Source organism: Dreissena polymorpha, chromosome 14 (assembly GCF_020536995.1).
Source record: "Dreissena polymorpha isolate Duluth1 chromosome 14, UMN_Dpol_1.0, whole genome shotgun sequence".
NCBI lineage: Eukaryota > Metazoa > Mollusca > Bivalvia > Myida > Dreissenidae > Dreissena > Dreissena polymorpha.
Window position 1 is genome coordinate 138,420 of NC_068368.1, and position 18,100 is coordinate 156,519.

Consider the following 18,100-nt stretch of genomic DNA (forward strand, 5'->3'; position numbering starts at 1 on the left):
TAGCATCAAATATGTCAAAACTAAGTACCAATGCATAGTACCAGTGCATACATAGATTATGTGATATGTATTAATTTTAACCTTTGAAGATCATAACATGAGAACAAGTCCATTTATAAAAAACTTTTTATCAATTTTTGCAGCGTTCACAAAGAAGACCGACAAGAGATTACAAGGCAATACCAAACTAACGGAGAAAAACCTGGAAAAAGACTCTAAGAAAAAAATTGGAGAAAAAATTGCTATACTTCATAATTAAAAATAAAGAACAATATTCTCAATATTTGCATGCAAAAAAGTTATATTACAATGAAAAAGTTTTAAACCTCTTGTAGACATTGAAGATGCTGACTTTGTGGATTGTTAGCAATTGCCAAAATGATTCAAAATAATAACAAATAAAAAAAAATACAAATTCAACATCTTCCATTAATAGTCAAAGTTATACCACTCACTTGAACAGTTTTGGCATACCAAGGAACATAAGAACCAATCCACATGTGCTTTTATAACAGATATTCAATTGAAACTTTCCAGATGTCTTTAGTTCCAATATGTGACCAAATGCTATAACTCGGACATGTAATATAGTAGATGTGTGTCCTTTTTGTATTTACAAAAAATCATATTATTTTGTGTGCAACTACTCCATATTTCTATTATTTCTAATATAGACAGACAGTAACACAAACAATAATAAGATTTTTTTGTAAATACAAAAAAGGGCATACTCATATTTCTATAATAGAAATATGATTATGTCCCTTTTTGTACTTATAAAATTCCGGTTGATGTTTGTGTGCTGGAAGAAATGTAGGTAAAATATTACATAGGTCATTGTATTATGTTACTGACAAATAAAGAAGATCCTACATTCAAAAAGGAATGTGAGTTGAATGCGTTGTCCTGGGACACTTCTTGATATTATTTGCTTGCAAGATATAAATCATTGATCATAATAAAAGTCCTCATTCAATGAACTGAATGAAATTCCAGAATAATGATAAATACAGTTATGTGAATTTGAAATAAGACATCAACATTTGATTAAGCTGTAATTTCAACAATGTTTGTTACAAAGTTCTACCATGAATTTTGAAAAACTTGAATATAATAGAAAGATACATACATATATGTTTTATTGTTAATTATTTTAACAAACATGGTATGCTTGTATGCAATTTTATATCCCTTAATAATGAAGATGTGTTAATCAATGCTTCAACAAAGGTTTAAAAAACAATTTCATTTATTTATTTCGCAATCACTTTTTAGCTCACCTGAGCAAAACGTTTTCCTTATGTGGCTATAGTAAAAGCTTGTTAATACTACAGAAGTCACATGTTAAGTTCAATCTTCGTGAAAGTTGGTCAGAATATCTGTCTGAATAAAATCTCAGCCGAGTTTGAAACTTGGTCATTTAAGATAAAAAAACTAGGTCACTCGGTCAAATTAAAGAAATAAGCTTCTTGGTGTCTAGAAGTAACAATTTAAGTTAGAATAGTTAAGTTCCTTTGTTTCTCAGGTTAGCGCCTTAGGGCCCATGGCCCTCCTGATTTAATATTCAGATTAAATGTAAGCTTTTGTTTTTCAAGTTCGCATATCCTTAATATGTTGTTCAGAATTATCCTTCAAAATATACCCTGGTTATGTAATCCCTCATTGCCCTCACATCTATGTTATCATTATCATTGCATTGATTGTCGTAAACAGGCAAGATATGATTTTCTTCTGGAATATCATTCAGTTTTTGGTAAATTATGGCAATGTTGTGTAGCACAATGCATGAACATATGATTTTTACAGCCCTTTGTTGATGTGTTCTTATTGTCCTCAGTATGCGAAACCTGTTCTTTAAAATTCTAAATGTTTGTTCGATGATAACCCGTGTTCTGCACAGTGAACGATTAAAGCGCTCCTGACTGCATTAGCTGGTCTAAGGTATGGGGTAATTAGATGCCGTGAGTAACCATACCCACTGTGGCCGATTAAAAATCCAGCGTGTTTACCTGTATTTTTTTAAATATAAAGTTCATTAATTGTATTGCACTGAATCTTAATTGGAAATTTAAATGTATTTATAGATTAATATCATATTACATTTAAAATTATTTCCACGTGTTTATCAGAGAGCAAGTGTTGAATGTTATTTTAATACATTTATGCACATACAACCTTTACCTATATTGTAACGATAAATTGTGTTCACTTGTATTTGTGAAATGTCAGACAATCTATCATTCTCAAACTGATTGTTGAGTTCGCAGTTTTGCCAAATCATGGCATCATGCGTCCGCCCTGGCCAACTTGCATTGAAGCTAGTTATTTTGTAGCTGGCATTAAACACAGCCTGTTAATATGAAACGTGCATAGCATTGTTTCAACATGTTATATTAAACTAACAAAATAAGACATATTTTTGTAAATTATTTCTATGTTTTTTATATAATGCTGATGACTTGTTTCTTATTTTGTGAATTACAAATTGTTAAATTTAACATGCAGTTGCTTAATAAATTATTTGTGTTAAGAATAAAGTTGTATCATAGAAAAGCGAATACATTTAGCATTGCATATAAATAATTGCTAACCCATACCTGAACATAGATGGTGGGAACGCCCTTTCGCCCTATGTAGTCTTTTCCATGGTCAACTGGCTTTTTTGATATGCACATGCGTGCAATCATTGCACCCCAAAGTACTTGGAAAACACGAAAGTTAATCATTTAAAATTCACAAATTGTTTGGAAAACTTGCAATATTAATAAGTAAATAGATATTGGTTTAAATGGATTGTGATCGGTGCATTTATGTGCATAACATTGAATGAAAGTTCTTCCGTATGTCAGAAGATATGCAATATGCTGATGTGTCTCAACTTGATAATCAAATTTAATGTCATAATTTTACTATTGATTGAACATGCAATAATACGGCATGTGAGAATAACACATACTAATTATTTCTGTTGTTGAGTGTTTTCATTTATTTACGAATCAAGTGCATTACAACCATGCACTTGCCATCAACAAATGCATAGTCTACAGCATTTGTCGCAAAAATACATTTTGTATTGCAACTCAATTACAACATAGACAGACAGACGGACACATGCACATATGGATTCAGGGGTACCCTATATCATGGTGTATAATATAGATAAATTATTTATAGCGCCTAGTTTTTAAATGAATACGTATTAATTAACAGTGGAAATAAATATTTAATTTCCATTTCATTACCAAGCAACAAAAAATAATTAAATAATCGACATATTTATATTTAAAATGTTTGGGGAAACAAGTCAGACATTGTTATTTCGAACCAAAGACTTGTCTGTGAAATAAAATTACTACCACCGATGCGCTACCAACTGCGTCATGGCATTGTAGCTATAAAGGGCATATATAGCTTAATTCCTACTTCTATGAATAGATTTGTAATAGTAATGAAATCAAAATTTATGCGAAGTTAATGTCTGGTTAACGATTTAAAATAGGTTTCCCTTTTTAGAAAAGATCCATTATTATAGTTAATGATAAATGAAAATATGTTTTAACTTTTTCATTCAAACAACCAGTATTCTCTATAAAATTTGTGCATGTTCACGTACATTAAGTTTCGAGATTATTTTCACGAAGACAACAAACAAACACGGAGAATTATGAATTTGACAGTACTTTGTTTGCAATAAATAAGTACAATTGCGAACTGCACACATCGCGTATATACTCACGTACCAGCGATGGCACCAAGTTCTTGTTTTGTACGGACGGCGTCCACACCAGCTGGACATTTCACAAATTCCGGTAATTTTGCAGCCAAAATGTTACTGATCTGTGCACAGAAACGGCTAACCGTTGCCTGTGACAGGCCAGTGCTGTCGCCCACTGTTAGCTGGAGGTCGCCACTGGCCACGTACCACAGGTAAGTACACACTGCAAGGACGACCGGAACTGGCAAGAATCCGCATCGTATTCCATCCAAGATGTTCCTCGCAAATATTGCATATAAAAATAATACATGGTCGGGTAATACGATAGCGTTTGTAGAGTTTAATGTCCCATATATCTGTAAAGTGTTTGTTCTGTCGAGAAAAACATGTTCAATTCTTATATTATTGATGAAGCGCGTCGTGCAGCCGCCATTTTTGTAAACGCGCTTATAACGTTACGTCGTGATTGTATTACGTAAGTCTAAACATTGTAGACTTAGCATTTGAGACTTACGTTACTGAGCCCGAGTCTAAAACTTACCAGTTGATGTTTCGTGAATTAAGTTTTGAAAGCCTCAGTCTAGTCTGAGTCAGAAACTTAAGCTGAGTCTAAGATTTGAGACTTACGTACATTGGTGAATACGGCTCCTGGAGTCGTAAATGTTACTCAAACAGTAGCCCGATTTTGTTTTAAACTTTGATTTAAAAAAAAACTTCGCATATGTATTGATCCATATAAAGGATACACGTCATAAAAAGAATGCACTACACACATCATGAACTTTACACAAGAACACGTATTCTCTTCTCATCCGTCACCACCAAATTCGAACCACAGGCAGCAGTATCATAAATTTGCTCCCCTCCGGACCCTAACCCCCCCTCCCGAGCTTACCCCAGGGGTTCCAGATTGTTAAATGTACACATATTGTGTATGGTTTGACTTTTCAACAACGAATATTGACAAATACACAGTTTGAAAAAATACCTCTTGTATAGCTATTGCCGAAAGATTGTGGAACACGGGGCATGACCGTTTCTATCGAGAACACACATGTTCACATGCAGTTGCCGAACTAATGCAACTGGATTCGTTAAAAGACATAAAAAGCAAAGTGATTACACAACTTACCGATCTCCTGTTCGGCTTATAACTTTAATATTCAATTGACCTCGACTTTTTCGCTACATGTCTGTGATTTGCTGCCATTTGTTTTCGACCGAATGCTCGGTTGTAAAACACCATATCATTGGCCAACACACTGCTGGCTATTAGAACAACCAACCAGATGATGCGTTATAAACTTTAAATGTTGTAAATATGTAGACGAAACACCGAGTGACATGTAGCGAGAAAGTCGAAGTTAAACAAGTGTTTGTTTGTGTGTTTTTAAAGCATGTCTCAAACATGTTAAAGTCATTGTTTTTATTGTTACCCTGAAAAGCTGCATTTTGTATTCGCTGAAGCTATGTCTCAACACTGTTAAACTGAACGATATTAAGGTTGTAGCTATAAACACATGTCATAACAGTGAAAATAACAGGCATGCTGGGTTCATGTTTTATGTATACATTCTAGTGTAAAGTAAACATTTGAAGGTTCAAACTACTTGTCTGATAAAAGAATACGGTACTTTTGTCCGTAAATACCCTCTGTCAAAGACCAAATACGTTAAATGTAAGGAGAACCTTACCTATAAAAAAAACTTCTATAATCAGTGTCACGAAGACGTTAACATCGAATGTTTAGCCATCAATGGTCCACAACTGTTAAACCACCTACAAACACCGTGATTTTCGATAGATTATAAACGTTATATGAGTGGGCACTCATTGGTCAACGTAAAAATAGGTCGTTCCACTCAGCCAGTGACAATTTTCATTTGCTCGTCCCATGCAGTAATATTTTTATGTTAATGTTTATTAAACAATACACCCAGAAGGCCAAAAGCCCAAGTGGACACAGCAAGCATACAGTGTATATAAAGAACAACGTTTATGATTATACACAATAAAGTAATATGACGTAGTAAAAGGTTTCATTGCAATAATACATTCAAGTATAATTATATATTGTTCTATTATATCAATAATTATCGATAGCACATAAGTAATTAAATATGTCTAAATTACGTCAAATTGTATTCAGGGGCCGTATTCCAGTAGCTTCTTAAGTTTTCACTTTTGTAGCTACTGAAATACGGCCCCAGGCTTATTAACTTATATAACAGCAATATACCAAATATACTGTAATTTTCATTTATTAGGTCTTCATATGACACGTGTTATAATAATAATACTGTGTACTGACCCGGAGTAACAAAACTCCTTTAATGAGGAACATTCTACTGATATCATTATATTATCATTTTTAGGGTTTGGATGTAGTTTGATTCTAAGGTTTATAACCTAATACGGTAATTTGCTTTGTTTTACCTAAAATTAAGTGGTCTTACTTAGTTTGGATTCAAAATAGATCTACAGTTTTCAAAGAATCATTGCTTCAAATCAATACTACAAAACTTGTTTAAATTTCTACTGTGATTATGTTCCTGTTTGTTCCATTGATCAAATTTAAAATATGTTACGGGAACAATATGGGTAAGATTTGTAACGATTGGTTAACAATGAAGATTTCCAACGAAACATATGTCATGCTACAAACCTGTTATCACAGGTTAAAATTTCAGTTGATCTTTAATTGCAATTGCGTCAAAATAGAAACGTTTTATCTCCAAATGCAATGGACGGAACCGTTTATCTGGGTTCAAACAAAATGGGACTTCATATTTTTGCTATCATGTATATTTATAAACAGAGCCAATTCGATCGTCAGATGCTGAGGTCATAAAGAGGTTGACAGAGCTTCATCCAAAAATTGACACATTTATTTCAATGGTGTGCAATTGGAGCTGAACTTTAAAAGGCACTCATAGCAGAAGTAGAAAGTAGACATGATTCAGAACTTCAGCTTCTTGACAGACAGAGATAGGAAAACAAATTTTGCCTCTGCTTCATAAAGAGTTCATTATATTTCCGCATGCTCGAGGTAGTCTAAAGCCATGGAGAGTAAGTTGGTTCCTTTTCCTAGTTCCTTATTACTTATTCGAATAAGGAAAACGGAACAGTTCCTTACTCCTTATTCAAGCGTAACATATTGATATAAAATAATGCAAACATTTCTGAAGTTATTCAAAACAAAATAACTTGAATACATTTACTTTATGTATAACGTTACATATTCATGTTGCTTCGTCCCGCTTGCATAGGTTTTCTTGTTAAAACCGAACCGATATTTACACACTCGAATACTAACTTCTCATCAACAAAAGTCTATAGAATATACTATTATTTGACATGGATGTGATATGAAAGTGCAATCTTGTACATTTAAACATGTTTGTTTTCATTTATAATACAGCTCCATTTCTGCGGCTGAATAAGGAAAAATGAACCAGTTCCTTATTCCTTATTTAAGACGAATAAGGGAGGGGCATTTTCGTACTTAAACATCAATGAAATAGATCCAAATTTAACCACTTATAAATGAACATATTATTAATATATTGGATGTATATTTAAAATACTTATTGCAAAACATTTCTTAGTTTTAAGTAATGATACTCCAGTTCCTTATTCAGTTTTAATAAGGAAAAAGGTTCGGGTTCCTTATTCCTTATTCGAATCGAATAAGGAACTGGAATGTTCTCCCTATTAATTATGGATCAAAATGAATCAACGAGACGAATAACTCAACGAAAATTATTGTCAATTTCTACTTTGTTTTATTTAATAATAGCATAGTTCCTTATTCGGTTAGAATACGGAATAAGGAACTGGTTCCTTATACCTTGCTTAAATCGAAAAAGGAACAGGCATTTTCTTACTTAACAAATAAATTTATATCAATAGGGAGACGCATAAATCAAGGAAAATCACTGTATAATAAAATGTAGGTTGGGAATAATATATATATATATTTATTACAGTACAATTTTTCCTAGTTCTCGTTTGTAATGATAACCCATGATTTTTTGCGACTGAATCAGGAAAACGTAACAAGTTGCCCTATTTACACATATGACCTATATAACAACCGAGAACTGTGTCTTTGTTTCGGTTCCCACGACTTTTAATCGTATGTCAATGTTGAAGGTCGCCAGATGTAAGGTATTCATCATAGAGCGAGAAAACGCGCTTTGGGAGATTAGTTGGGAGCATATTAGCACTAAATAAATATAATACGAAAACACGCTTTTACAGCTAGGATGGATGGAGAGTAAGTTGATTCCTGTTTCCTAGTTCCTTATTCAAATAAGGAATAAGGAACTGTTCCTTATTACTTATTCACGCGTAACAAATTTGTTACAGTGTTTTAAAGAAAAATAATGCAAACATTTCTGAAGTAAATGAAAACAAAAGATCTCGAATACATTTACTTTATGTATTACGATATTATATGGGATAGGATTTATTGTTTTAACCTAACCGATATTTGCTAATTCGAATACTAATTTCACATCCAGAAAACCTAATGCATATACTTATATTTTACAAGTATGTGATATAAAAGTGCAAACTTGTACATTTTAACATCTTTTGTTATTAACAATCAAGTTCTTTATTCGCGGCTGAATAAGGAAAAAGGGACCAGTTCCTTATTCCTTATTCAAGCCGAATAAAGAACTGGCATTTTCTTTCTAAAACCTCAATGAAATTGCTCCAAAGTAAACCACATATAAATGAACATATTATTTATATATTGGTTGTATATGTAAAATACTAATTGCGATACATTTCTACTATGTTTTAAGTAATGATAATCCAGTTCATTATTCAGTTTGAATAAGTAATAAGAAACTGGTTCCTTTTACTGTTCCTTATTACTTAAGTAACTGTTCTCTTTGGTTCATTTTAATATTTTGTATGAAAATGCCAGTTCCTTATTCAATTTGAATGAGGAATAAGGAACAAGTTCCTTATCCCTTATTCCTTATTCAAATCGAATAAGGATCTGGAATGTTCTTTTTATAAATTATCAATCAAAATGAACCATCGAGACAAATAACACCACGAACATTATTGTAAATGTATATCGGGCGTAAAAAAATATTAATTGCAATACATTTCTACTTTGTTTTAGTTAATGATAACATAGTTCCTTATTTGCTTTTCAATCCGAATAAGGAACAAGGTTATCATTAAACTAAATTTAGTATAGATGTTATGCATGTAATGTTGTTGATACCTAACCTATATTAACAATATTTTCATTGAATTATTGGTATCTTTGGTTCATTTTAATATTTTGTTTAGACTCAGGGGCCTCTAGAAATCTGGAAAGTTTCATAGAGATGCCTCTGTGTTTTGTTTTTCAATTAAAAAACAAATGCGTATGCCAGCTGTACTGGAGTGCTTTTATTTAAATATATGTTCTATCTCCAAAAAACGCTTTTTCTTCATCTTGGATGCCAACGGTACATCTGGCGATCTACACCATTGCCACCAGATAAAAGGTCGTGATAAACGACACAATAGCGCTGGTCTTGGTGAACACCAGTCATATTTGTTCAGAAGTTAGTTCACCTGGTTACGAAAGAAAACCTTGTTATCATGACGCAAAACACTATTTATGTACTACAATACATATGTTGATACCCAACATACATTTAAAATGATTTTCATTGATATATTGATCTCTTCGTTTCATATTATTTGTGTGTGCGTGTGTAAGAAAATTGCAGTTTCTTATTCGATTTGAATAAGTAATAAGAAACCAGTTGCACATTCCGTTTTCAATCCGAATAAGGAACAAGGTAATCATTAAATGAATCTAAGTAGGGCTGTACTGCAATTAATGTTTTTTTATACCCAACCTACATTAACAATGATTTTGATTGATTTTTTGGTCTCTTTGGTTCATTTTAATATTTTGTTTAGTATGAAAATGACAGTTCCTTATTCGATTTGAATAAGTAATATGGAACCAGTTCCTTATTCCTTTTTCAACCGAATAAGGAACTACGTTATTATTAAATGAAACTTAAAAGAGATGTGCTGCAATTGATGTTTGTGATACCAAGCCTACAATTACAATGATTTTGATTGATATTTTGTTCTCTTTGGTTCATTTTAATATTTTGTATGAAAATGCCAGCTCCTTATTCAATTTGAATGAGGAATAAGGAACCAGTTCCTTATCCCTTATTCGAACTGAATAAGGAACTGTTTTTATTAAATACTACGAGGTAGAAATAAATTGCAATAAATATTTTTAACTTCGAACCTACATAAACAATGATTTTCATCGAAATTAATTATCATATGGTTAATTTCATTTTTTTTGTAAGGCAATACTATTCCTTATTACCGTCTTCAAAATACTTGTTTTCAGCGTGTATCATCACCTCGAATATAAACAGAAATGTGACAGAATACGTCCATATAACATAATCATGCTTAGTTAACCCATACACCATCTAAAATATAACATATTCGTAAGGCTATTGTCCGAAATACAGACTTCCAAATAAGGAACCAACTTAACGCCCAATTCCTTATTCAGAGGCCATAGTTTCGGATTCCTAAATTCGGATCATTCTAGAACAGCACTGCTTTATATTCATTATTAATGGCGATGTTTAGTGTAAGATTTGTTATTTATATCTTTGGTACAGTTCTTAAAGTATTGTCTGACCCTGAACGTTGGTCAAGACTATATGATAGCTGAAAAATTAACATGTTTTAGATATCTTGTTCCGTTTTGATACGAAAACTGTAACGAAGGGATATGATTAAAAATGCAAAATGATTTCAACACGTCTCCATAAAAGAAAGACTGCACTGGATGCAGCAGTCCAAGTGCCTCTAGAGACCTGAAATTTTTTATCGAAATGCCTCAATATTTATCTTATTTTATAATTTAAACGATAAAACGCGCATCCTAGATATAGTTTTAGGGCGAATACACGTTTTTTTCGCTCATGCAGATCAACGATACATTCGGCGATTGTCAACAACGGCACATGCCAAATGCAAATGTTCCGGACAGAAGCGGCCAAGGTACCTCAATAAGACTGGAAAATTTCATCGAAATGTTTCTGTATTTCGTTATCTTTTCTTGTTGGTATTTTCAATTTTCAATTAAAAACCAAAACTGACATGTAATTGGGTGGTTTTATTTTAAAGGATTTTCGATCTCCGAATGCGCGTTTTCTCGCCCTAGGATGCCTACGTTACATCCGGCGACCTTCAGTATTGGCGCACTATCGTGGGAACCGACACACTTGCACTGTTTTCGGTAGTTATAAGTGATATTTTTCGATATTGCAGCTGGTTGTGCTTTCCTTATTTTCAGCCGCGATAACGCGACTTTGTTATCGTTGCCAAAGAATACTAAAAAGAAATGTACTGTAATAAGTACATTTTTTTTTTATTCCCAATCACCATTTACAGTGATTTTCCTTGATTTATGCGTCTCTTTATTTATATTAATTTATTTCTTAAGTTAGAAAATGCCAGTTCCTTATTCAATTTGAATAAGGAACCCGTTCCTTATTTCTTATTTAAGTCGAATAAGGAACTATGTTATAATTTAATACAACAAAGCAGAAATGCACTGCAATTAATATTTGTATAACCTTCCTACATTAACAATAATTTCCGTTGATTTATTCGTCTCGTTGTTTCAATTGTATTCATAATTTATAGAAAGAACATGCCAGTTCCTTATTCGATCTGAATAAGGACTCTTATTCAAACTGAATAAGGAACTGAATTACCATTATTTAAAACTCAGTAGAAATGTATTGCAATTAGTATTTTTAATATACAACCTGTATATAATGATGTTCATTTCTATGTGATTAACTTTGAATCAAGTTCGTTGATGATTAAGTAAGAAAATGCCGGTTCCTTAATCGGCTTGAATAGGGAATTAGGAACTGGTTCATTTTTCCTTAATCAACCGCGAAAAAGGAGCTGGATTATAAATAAAAACAGACATGTTGAAATGTACAAGATTGCACTTTCATATCACATACATATAAAATAATGCTACATGCTTTAGGTTTTGTGGATGTGAAGTTGGTATTCGAATTAGAAAATATCGGTGTTGTTAAAACAAAAAATCCTATGCAAGCGCGAGGAAGAAACATGAACATGTAACGTAATACATTAAGTAAATGTATTCGAGTTATTTTTTTTTATTTACTTAAGAATTGTAGGCATTATTTTACTTTAAAACCCTATATCAAATATGTTAAGCTTGAATAAGGAATACGGAACTGTTCTTTATTTCTTATTCGAATAAGGAATTAGGAGAAAGGAACCATTTTACTATCCATCAGTTGAACTTGTGGTCATATTGACGCTTAAACATATTGTCTTAGATTCCTATCCATGACTAAATGCATTTGTTTTATACAACAAAACATACAATGATAATTCGCTCTTAAATATAATTCATTAATTTTCAATTTTAAAGCTATTGAATAACAACTATACTAAAAGCCCGAAATTTGTGTTAGAGTCTTCCGAGTTCATGCACTTTTACGTTCAAAAAATGTAACATGATTACAAAACTGACATCACTGTTGTCGTTGAATATAAGTCTTTCCTGCATCGCTGTCGCTTAAAATATTTTCCAATCGAATTAACTTTTCGGTTTTTAGATTTTTTGTTAAATATTTCGATTGTTTTCACTGACGATGAAGTAACTCACGCTCACGTGGTGTTTAAAAATTTTTTGTTAACCAATATAAAAAAAATTTGCTTCACGTCCTTTTGAAATGAACCTTATGGTTTTTTTATCGAGAGTGAACTTATAAGGTTATGATTTTTGTTAATCTCGACAAAACTACTCATAGCATAGCATTAATTAATAATTAACGCCTCAAAAGTAAAGTCTCATAAGAAGATAAGAAACATACACAATCGTAAATACCTACACTATAACTAAATAAAGACGGTTAGTAATTAAGATACCAAACGAAAACAAAGTAATTAACATGTCATATCATACAATTAGGTCTCTTCTACGTAATACCTAAAAGCATCGTGGCTTGTTAAATGCATAGAAACAAGTAAACATACATTAATCAGGGAGAGGCGACTTCCCGAAATCTATTCTAGGTGTGGATAACAAATATGGGATGTCTATTCAATTGAAAACCCGCGCGGATTGAGCCATAAAATCCGTCGGGATAATATGTCACCTGTCCAAGAGCGGCGAACCGCTCTGACAGGCGAGAGACACGACGAAGTAATGGAGTACGGAACGGGTACTAGGAATAGACAGTCAAACAGACAGATTTTACCCTTGCCTTCTCTTAGGAAATATTCATTTTGTGTTATTTACTTTGGTTTTGAAATTATTTGTTTATCTTAAATAAAGAACTTTAACTTTACATTCAGACTTGTGATTCATATTACGTGACATCCTCTTGTGCACATGCTTTATACTGCATTCGGTGTAAATGCCATTGTCTTCTTCGGTGTGCTACAACAAACAAAGGATGTACACTGTATTGAATCGGAGATACTTTCTTTTCTTAGGGAATGATTTATAAATATTAACATTAAAAAAATATATAGGGTATTAACAAAAGCCGTAAAAAAGGCTCTACATTTAGTGAAGAAGAAACACGGACAGTTTTTTTTACAATCAGTATCATAACTTGTTTAAGCCTTCAAATAAAAGATCAATACAGCCTTTTTAAATGGTTTCAGTTTAGAATACACACTGAATGGAAATTAGACACTACTTTAGAAAACGCTTCTTAAATGCGTTTAAGCTCGTACTTTTCAATTCGAAATACATTTCAACAAACCAGTTCTTTTAACAACCAGTCAGTGCGCAAACGCGGAAAAAGCGATTCGACTTTACTTTAAATAACGTATGTTGTTTGGAGTAAGCTGTTTTGCGAATTGTCGTCGCTGAGCGGACACCCTTATACATAAGAAAGACGTTTTTATAAAAGTATGTGTCTGTTATCTGTAATAAATATTGAAATATTCATCGATTTTTTTGTCGACAATCCCAGCAAGGCGTGACCTGTTCATAGACGAAGGCCAAATGTTTTCGTCAAATCCGGTCTCAAATCTAAGGTTAGCTGGCAGTTTTTCATAACAAACAACACATTTGAAAAAGAAATCACTATAATCACATTTTATATAGAACCGAGTTCTTCATACTTGTGTTTGTATCACACACAATACGCATGTTTTTGTGTAATCTTGTATGCTGTATATTCCATAGTAATAGATGCTATGTTCAAATGATGATATGATCATATGTGGGTAACACTAGCATAATTTATAGATTGGGCAATTGATTAATTGCGTTATAAGTTGTTATAATGTTGAATTGGCATTGTCTCTGTTTGCTTTATAAATTTGGTTTCGAATGCTTTGAGTTTGCTTTATGTTTACCTGAGCGTGATTTGTGATTTATGTTCGGATATCGCTTCTATGTACCTTTAACCACTCCATATTAATTACGAATGGGCGTGAATATAAAAAGTAAGCATAAGATAAAGTAAACACACACTCAGAGCGATGTTATGAAACCCAATAGCATCACATTTTTTAATTCAATGTGCCAAATGCCGATTACCTCGAGTCGCGCGTACATTCGCCTTGAATTATGCCGATAAAATGGCTTGTACTTTTTGGCATAATACTATACAATTATTTTATAGTCAATTGTTTCTGAGAGCACCCGCGGTATCGAGTGAAAAAAAGCTATTTTCTTCCCCGGGACCCAAATTTAACAGTTGTTGTGTTGCAAATAGGTCGCTTGCATTAAGCATATGCATTTTGTAAACTCAATAGAAACGTGAAGACTAAAGCTTATTTTTGTATCCGTGTCTATCTGAGTGGAAAGCGGTCAGTATGCAATGTACAACGAATGCATTAAAACGGCACGTCACAATACATTGTTTTACATGCGCGACACAATCACGGATGACTTAATGTGCTAATCTCGTGGTCACCGTCAGTTTACATATATAGGCTGGTCAGAATACCCCGACCAACAAACGTGTCTTTGTTTTAAATTAGTATTTATTGATGAGTAATTTCACTTTGTTTGGCCGAAATATTTACACTAATGATGTAACAATAGGTATTGAAAAAGGGGTTTAATTCATGTGCTTAAAGTGTCGTCATATATTAGCCTGTGCAGTCCGCACAGGCTAATCAGGGACGACACTTACCGCTTTTATGGTATTTTCATTTCAAGAAAGTCTTTTCTTAGCAAAAATCCAGTAAAGGCGGAAAGTGTTGTCCCTAATAAGCCTATGCGAACTGCACAGGCTAATATGTGACGACACTTTAAGCACATGAATTAAACCCCTTTTTCACAGAGCACGGCACACATGTTTACACGTTCGTGAAAACTGGTATAACTGTGAATGCTACACTTTTTGTTTATCGTTTTCTCGTACGATTGTTGATGTGATGCATTTATTTCTTTACTTTTAAGTAGTATATCAATTGATAAGTGACTTTATGTATGTGAATTATTCTACATTTGAATGATGTACACTGTAACAATCTAAATAAAAGTGTGTCTAATGACAGGATTCAATGATTTCTTTATTTTTGCAAATTGCTGATTTTATATCAAACCATATGCATATGTATAATATGTATTTTTGTATTATATGATATATTATTAATTTATTTATTTATGCGAACGCAAGCATCAACGTCTGTACGTGCGTATGAGAATAATTTTGTGTGAAGCAATGGAGACACAAGAAAGATACATAAGACTAATGTATATACATACAAATAATACTTAATAATCTTTGCATAATCATTTGGATTTATATCTTACGATAAACAAAAAGACAACTGTCGTTTTGATACAACTGGTTATCAAACAGACATAATTATACGTAATTAGTTCATATACCATTTACGTCAAAAGAAATAATTGCGTTATTCATGCACAATTTACGTCAAAAGAAAGAATTGCGTTATTCATGTACAATTTACGACAAAGAAAGAATTGCGTTATTCATGTATCATTTACGTCAAAAGAAAGAATTGCGTTATTCATGTATCATTTACGTCAAAAGAAAGAATTGCGTTATTCGAGTGTCTACTTATACCTCACAAATACATGCTTTCATGTATAACCATTCTTTTCTCTTCATCAATAGCTTGTTCAGGTGAATCTTCAGACAATCTTTTTGTTATCATACAAAACGAATTATGAAGTATTTGGCTGTATGCCAGTTTTCAGTTTGTTATAAAATCACACCACCGTTGTAAAAATTCAGTAATTGATAATTAATGGGGTCCATTAAAACAACAATGGAATTTGATACCCTTTTTACAGTAGTCATATTGGTCTCATTAAGCACTTGAGTTTAGTGTTATGCATAAAATACTTTTTTAACATTAAAAAAGATAGTTAAAGTGGTAAAACTTCCAAATAGTGACTTTGTTTACATAGACATACGGATGAGAAAAATATTTCGGAAGGTAGAGACGCGTTCTGAAAATTTGAAAATGGTGCGTTAAGGCATACATCAATTACACATTACACCAAAGGCGCAAATCAGAACACCTTGCCAAAACTTTATAAATAAGAAAGATGACTTTTGTCGAATAATAATTTAAACTAATCAGTGTTTGTTTTGTTCAAATCTACGACAATCAATGTCCAATCAATGTTCAATTATCCTTTTACTGTTTTAACCGTTTCAATATGAATAAATGTAAGCGCTGCTCAGTTTGGTAAATCTAGAAGAAACGCTATAATCACGACAGCAAAACCAACAAAAACAAATGAAGTATCGGGAAAACATAATTATTGCTAATTATGTTTTGAGAAGTATATTGGGCAATTATGCCTCACAAATGCAAAGCCACGCCAAAGAATGGGAAATCAGTAGTTATAATTACTAAATAAGTTGGATTTCGCCTTCCTATATCGCAACAAAGGAATGTTTGTCTCATTCAATTCAACAACAATTTTTATGTTATATAGCTTTTCTTAAAATAACTTAAAATATTCAGCTTTTTCATTTTACTGTGCGGCAAAATGTAAGTGTGCACTAATAAGAGAGAAAAAAACTTTTACAAAATTGTCATACCCGGAGACTAAAGGAAACTGAATACTTAAATATTGAGGTAACTTGTATTTTGATCACCGTTGACTATTAGACATCGGTTATGTCTAAGAAACTTCGTGATTTTCTCGATTTACTGAGACAGGAGCACGTGGCAAGTGATGCCGTTGATATTGGCACCTTCGTCACGTGGTTGCGACGTCGTGTAGGTCTGCTGCAGAATCTGGACACTCGTAAGCAATGTAGTCTTTATACTTCCTAAAAAATCATTTTTAATAGTTTTGTATAATTAGGTATTAAAGCAAGAGGCATTTAAAACGAATCTATGCTAAGTACTTAGTACTGAATTATGTCACATAATATAAAAGACATATACTAAAGAGCGAAGGAAAACAGTTAAAAAACAGTTGCAGAAAAATGTGAAAATAACATGACAAGATATACGTAAATTCCCTACTTATGTAAAATGCGTATATAAACTGAGCAACATATTTAAAGAAGCATGTTCGTAAGAAAAAATTGATCGGACAAGTTAATGCATCGTTGCGCAACTGGTATGACAATCGATGTTTTAAGCAGTGTGTCTGTCTGTCTGTCTGTCTGTCTGTCTGCCTGCCTGCCTGCCTGCCTGCCGCCTGCCTGCCTGCCTGCCTGCCTGTCCTGGTCTGTCTGTCTGTCTGTCTGTTCTGTCTGTCTGTCTGGCTGTCTGTCTGTCTGTCTGTCTGTCTGTCTGTCTGTCTGTCTGTCTGTCTGTCTGTCTGCTGTCTGTCTGTCTGTCTGTCTGTCTGTCTGTCTGTCTGTCTGTCTGTCCTGTCTGTCTGTCTGTCTGTCTGTCTGTCTGTCTGTCGTCTGTCTGTCTGTCTGTCTGTCTGTCTGTCTGTCTGTCTGTCTGTCTGTCTGTCTGTCTGTCTGTCTGTCCTGTCTGTCTGTCTGTCCTGTCTGTCTGTCTGTCTGTCTGTCTGTCTGTCTGTCTGTCTGTCTGTCTGTCTGTCTGTCTGTCTGTCTGTCTGTCTGTCTGTCTGTCTTTCTGTCTGTCTCTCTGTCTGTCTATCTGTGCATCCCTATGTCTGTCTGTGCATCCCTATGTCTGTCTGTGCATCACTGTCGGTTTGTTGGTCAACCTGTCAATTTACAGTCGTATAAGCTTATTTGTTATATTATTTGCCAACTTCAGCTGCAGTAAAGGCGGTTATACGGAACTCTTCGGCTCTTTCTCTGGATAAGGATGAGCTCATGTTGCAACAAGGGAGACGCAGGGCGGGGTTCGTACTATTTCCGCATCAAACTTTGTCCTTTATTT

At 33.2% G+C, this 18,100-nt stretch overlaps 1 protein-coding gene across 1 annotated transcript in view; it reads left to right on the plus strand.

Annotated features, from left to right (window-relative positions):
- Positions 1 to 18,100, plus strand: part of LOC127858476 (uncharacterized) — a 230,935-nt gene that overhangs the window by 26,858 nt on the left and 185,977 nt on the right. The window contains exon 4 of the mRNA XM_052395664.1: positions 3,874 to 3,927. Coding sequence (XP_052251624.1) covers positions 3,874 to 3,927 — 54 coding nt within the window. The remainder of the gene's footprint in view (positions 1 to 3,873; positions 3,928 to 18,100) is intronic.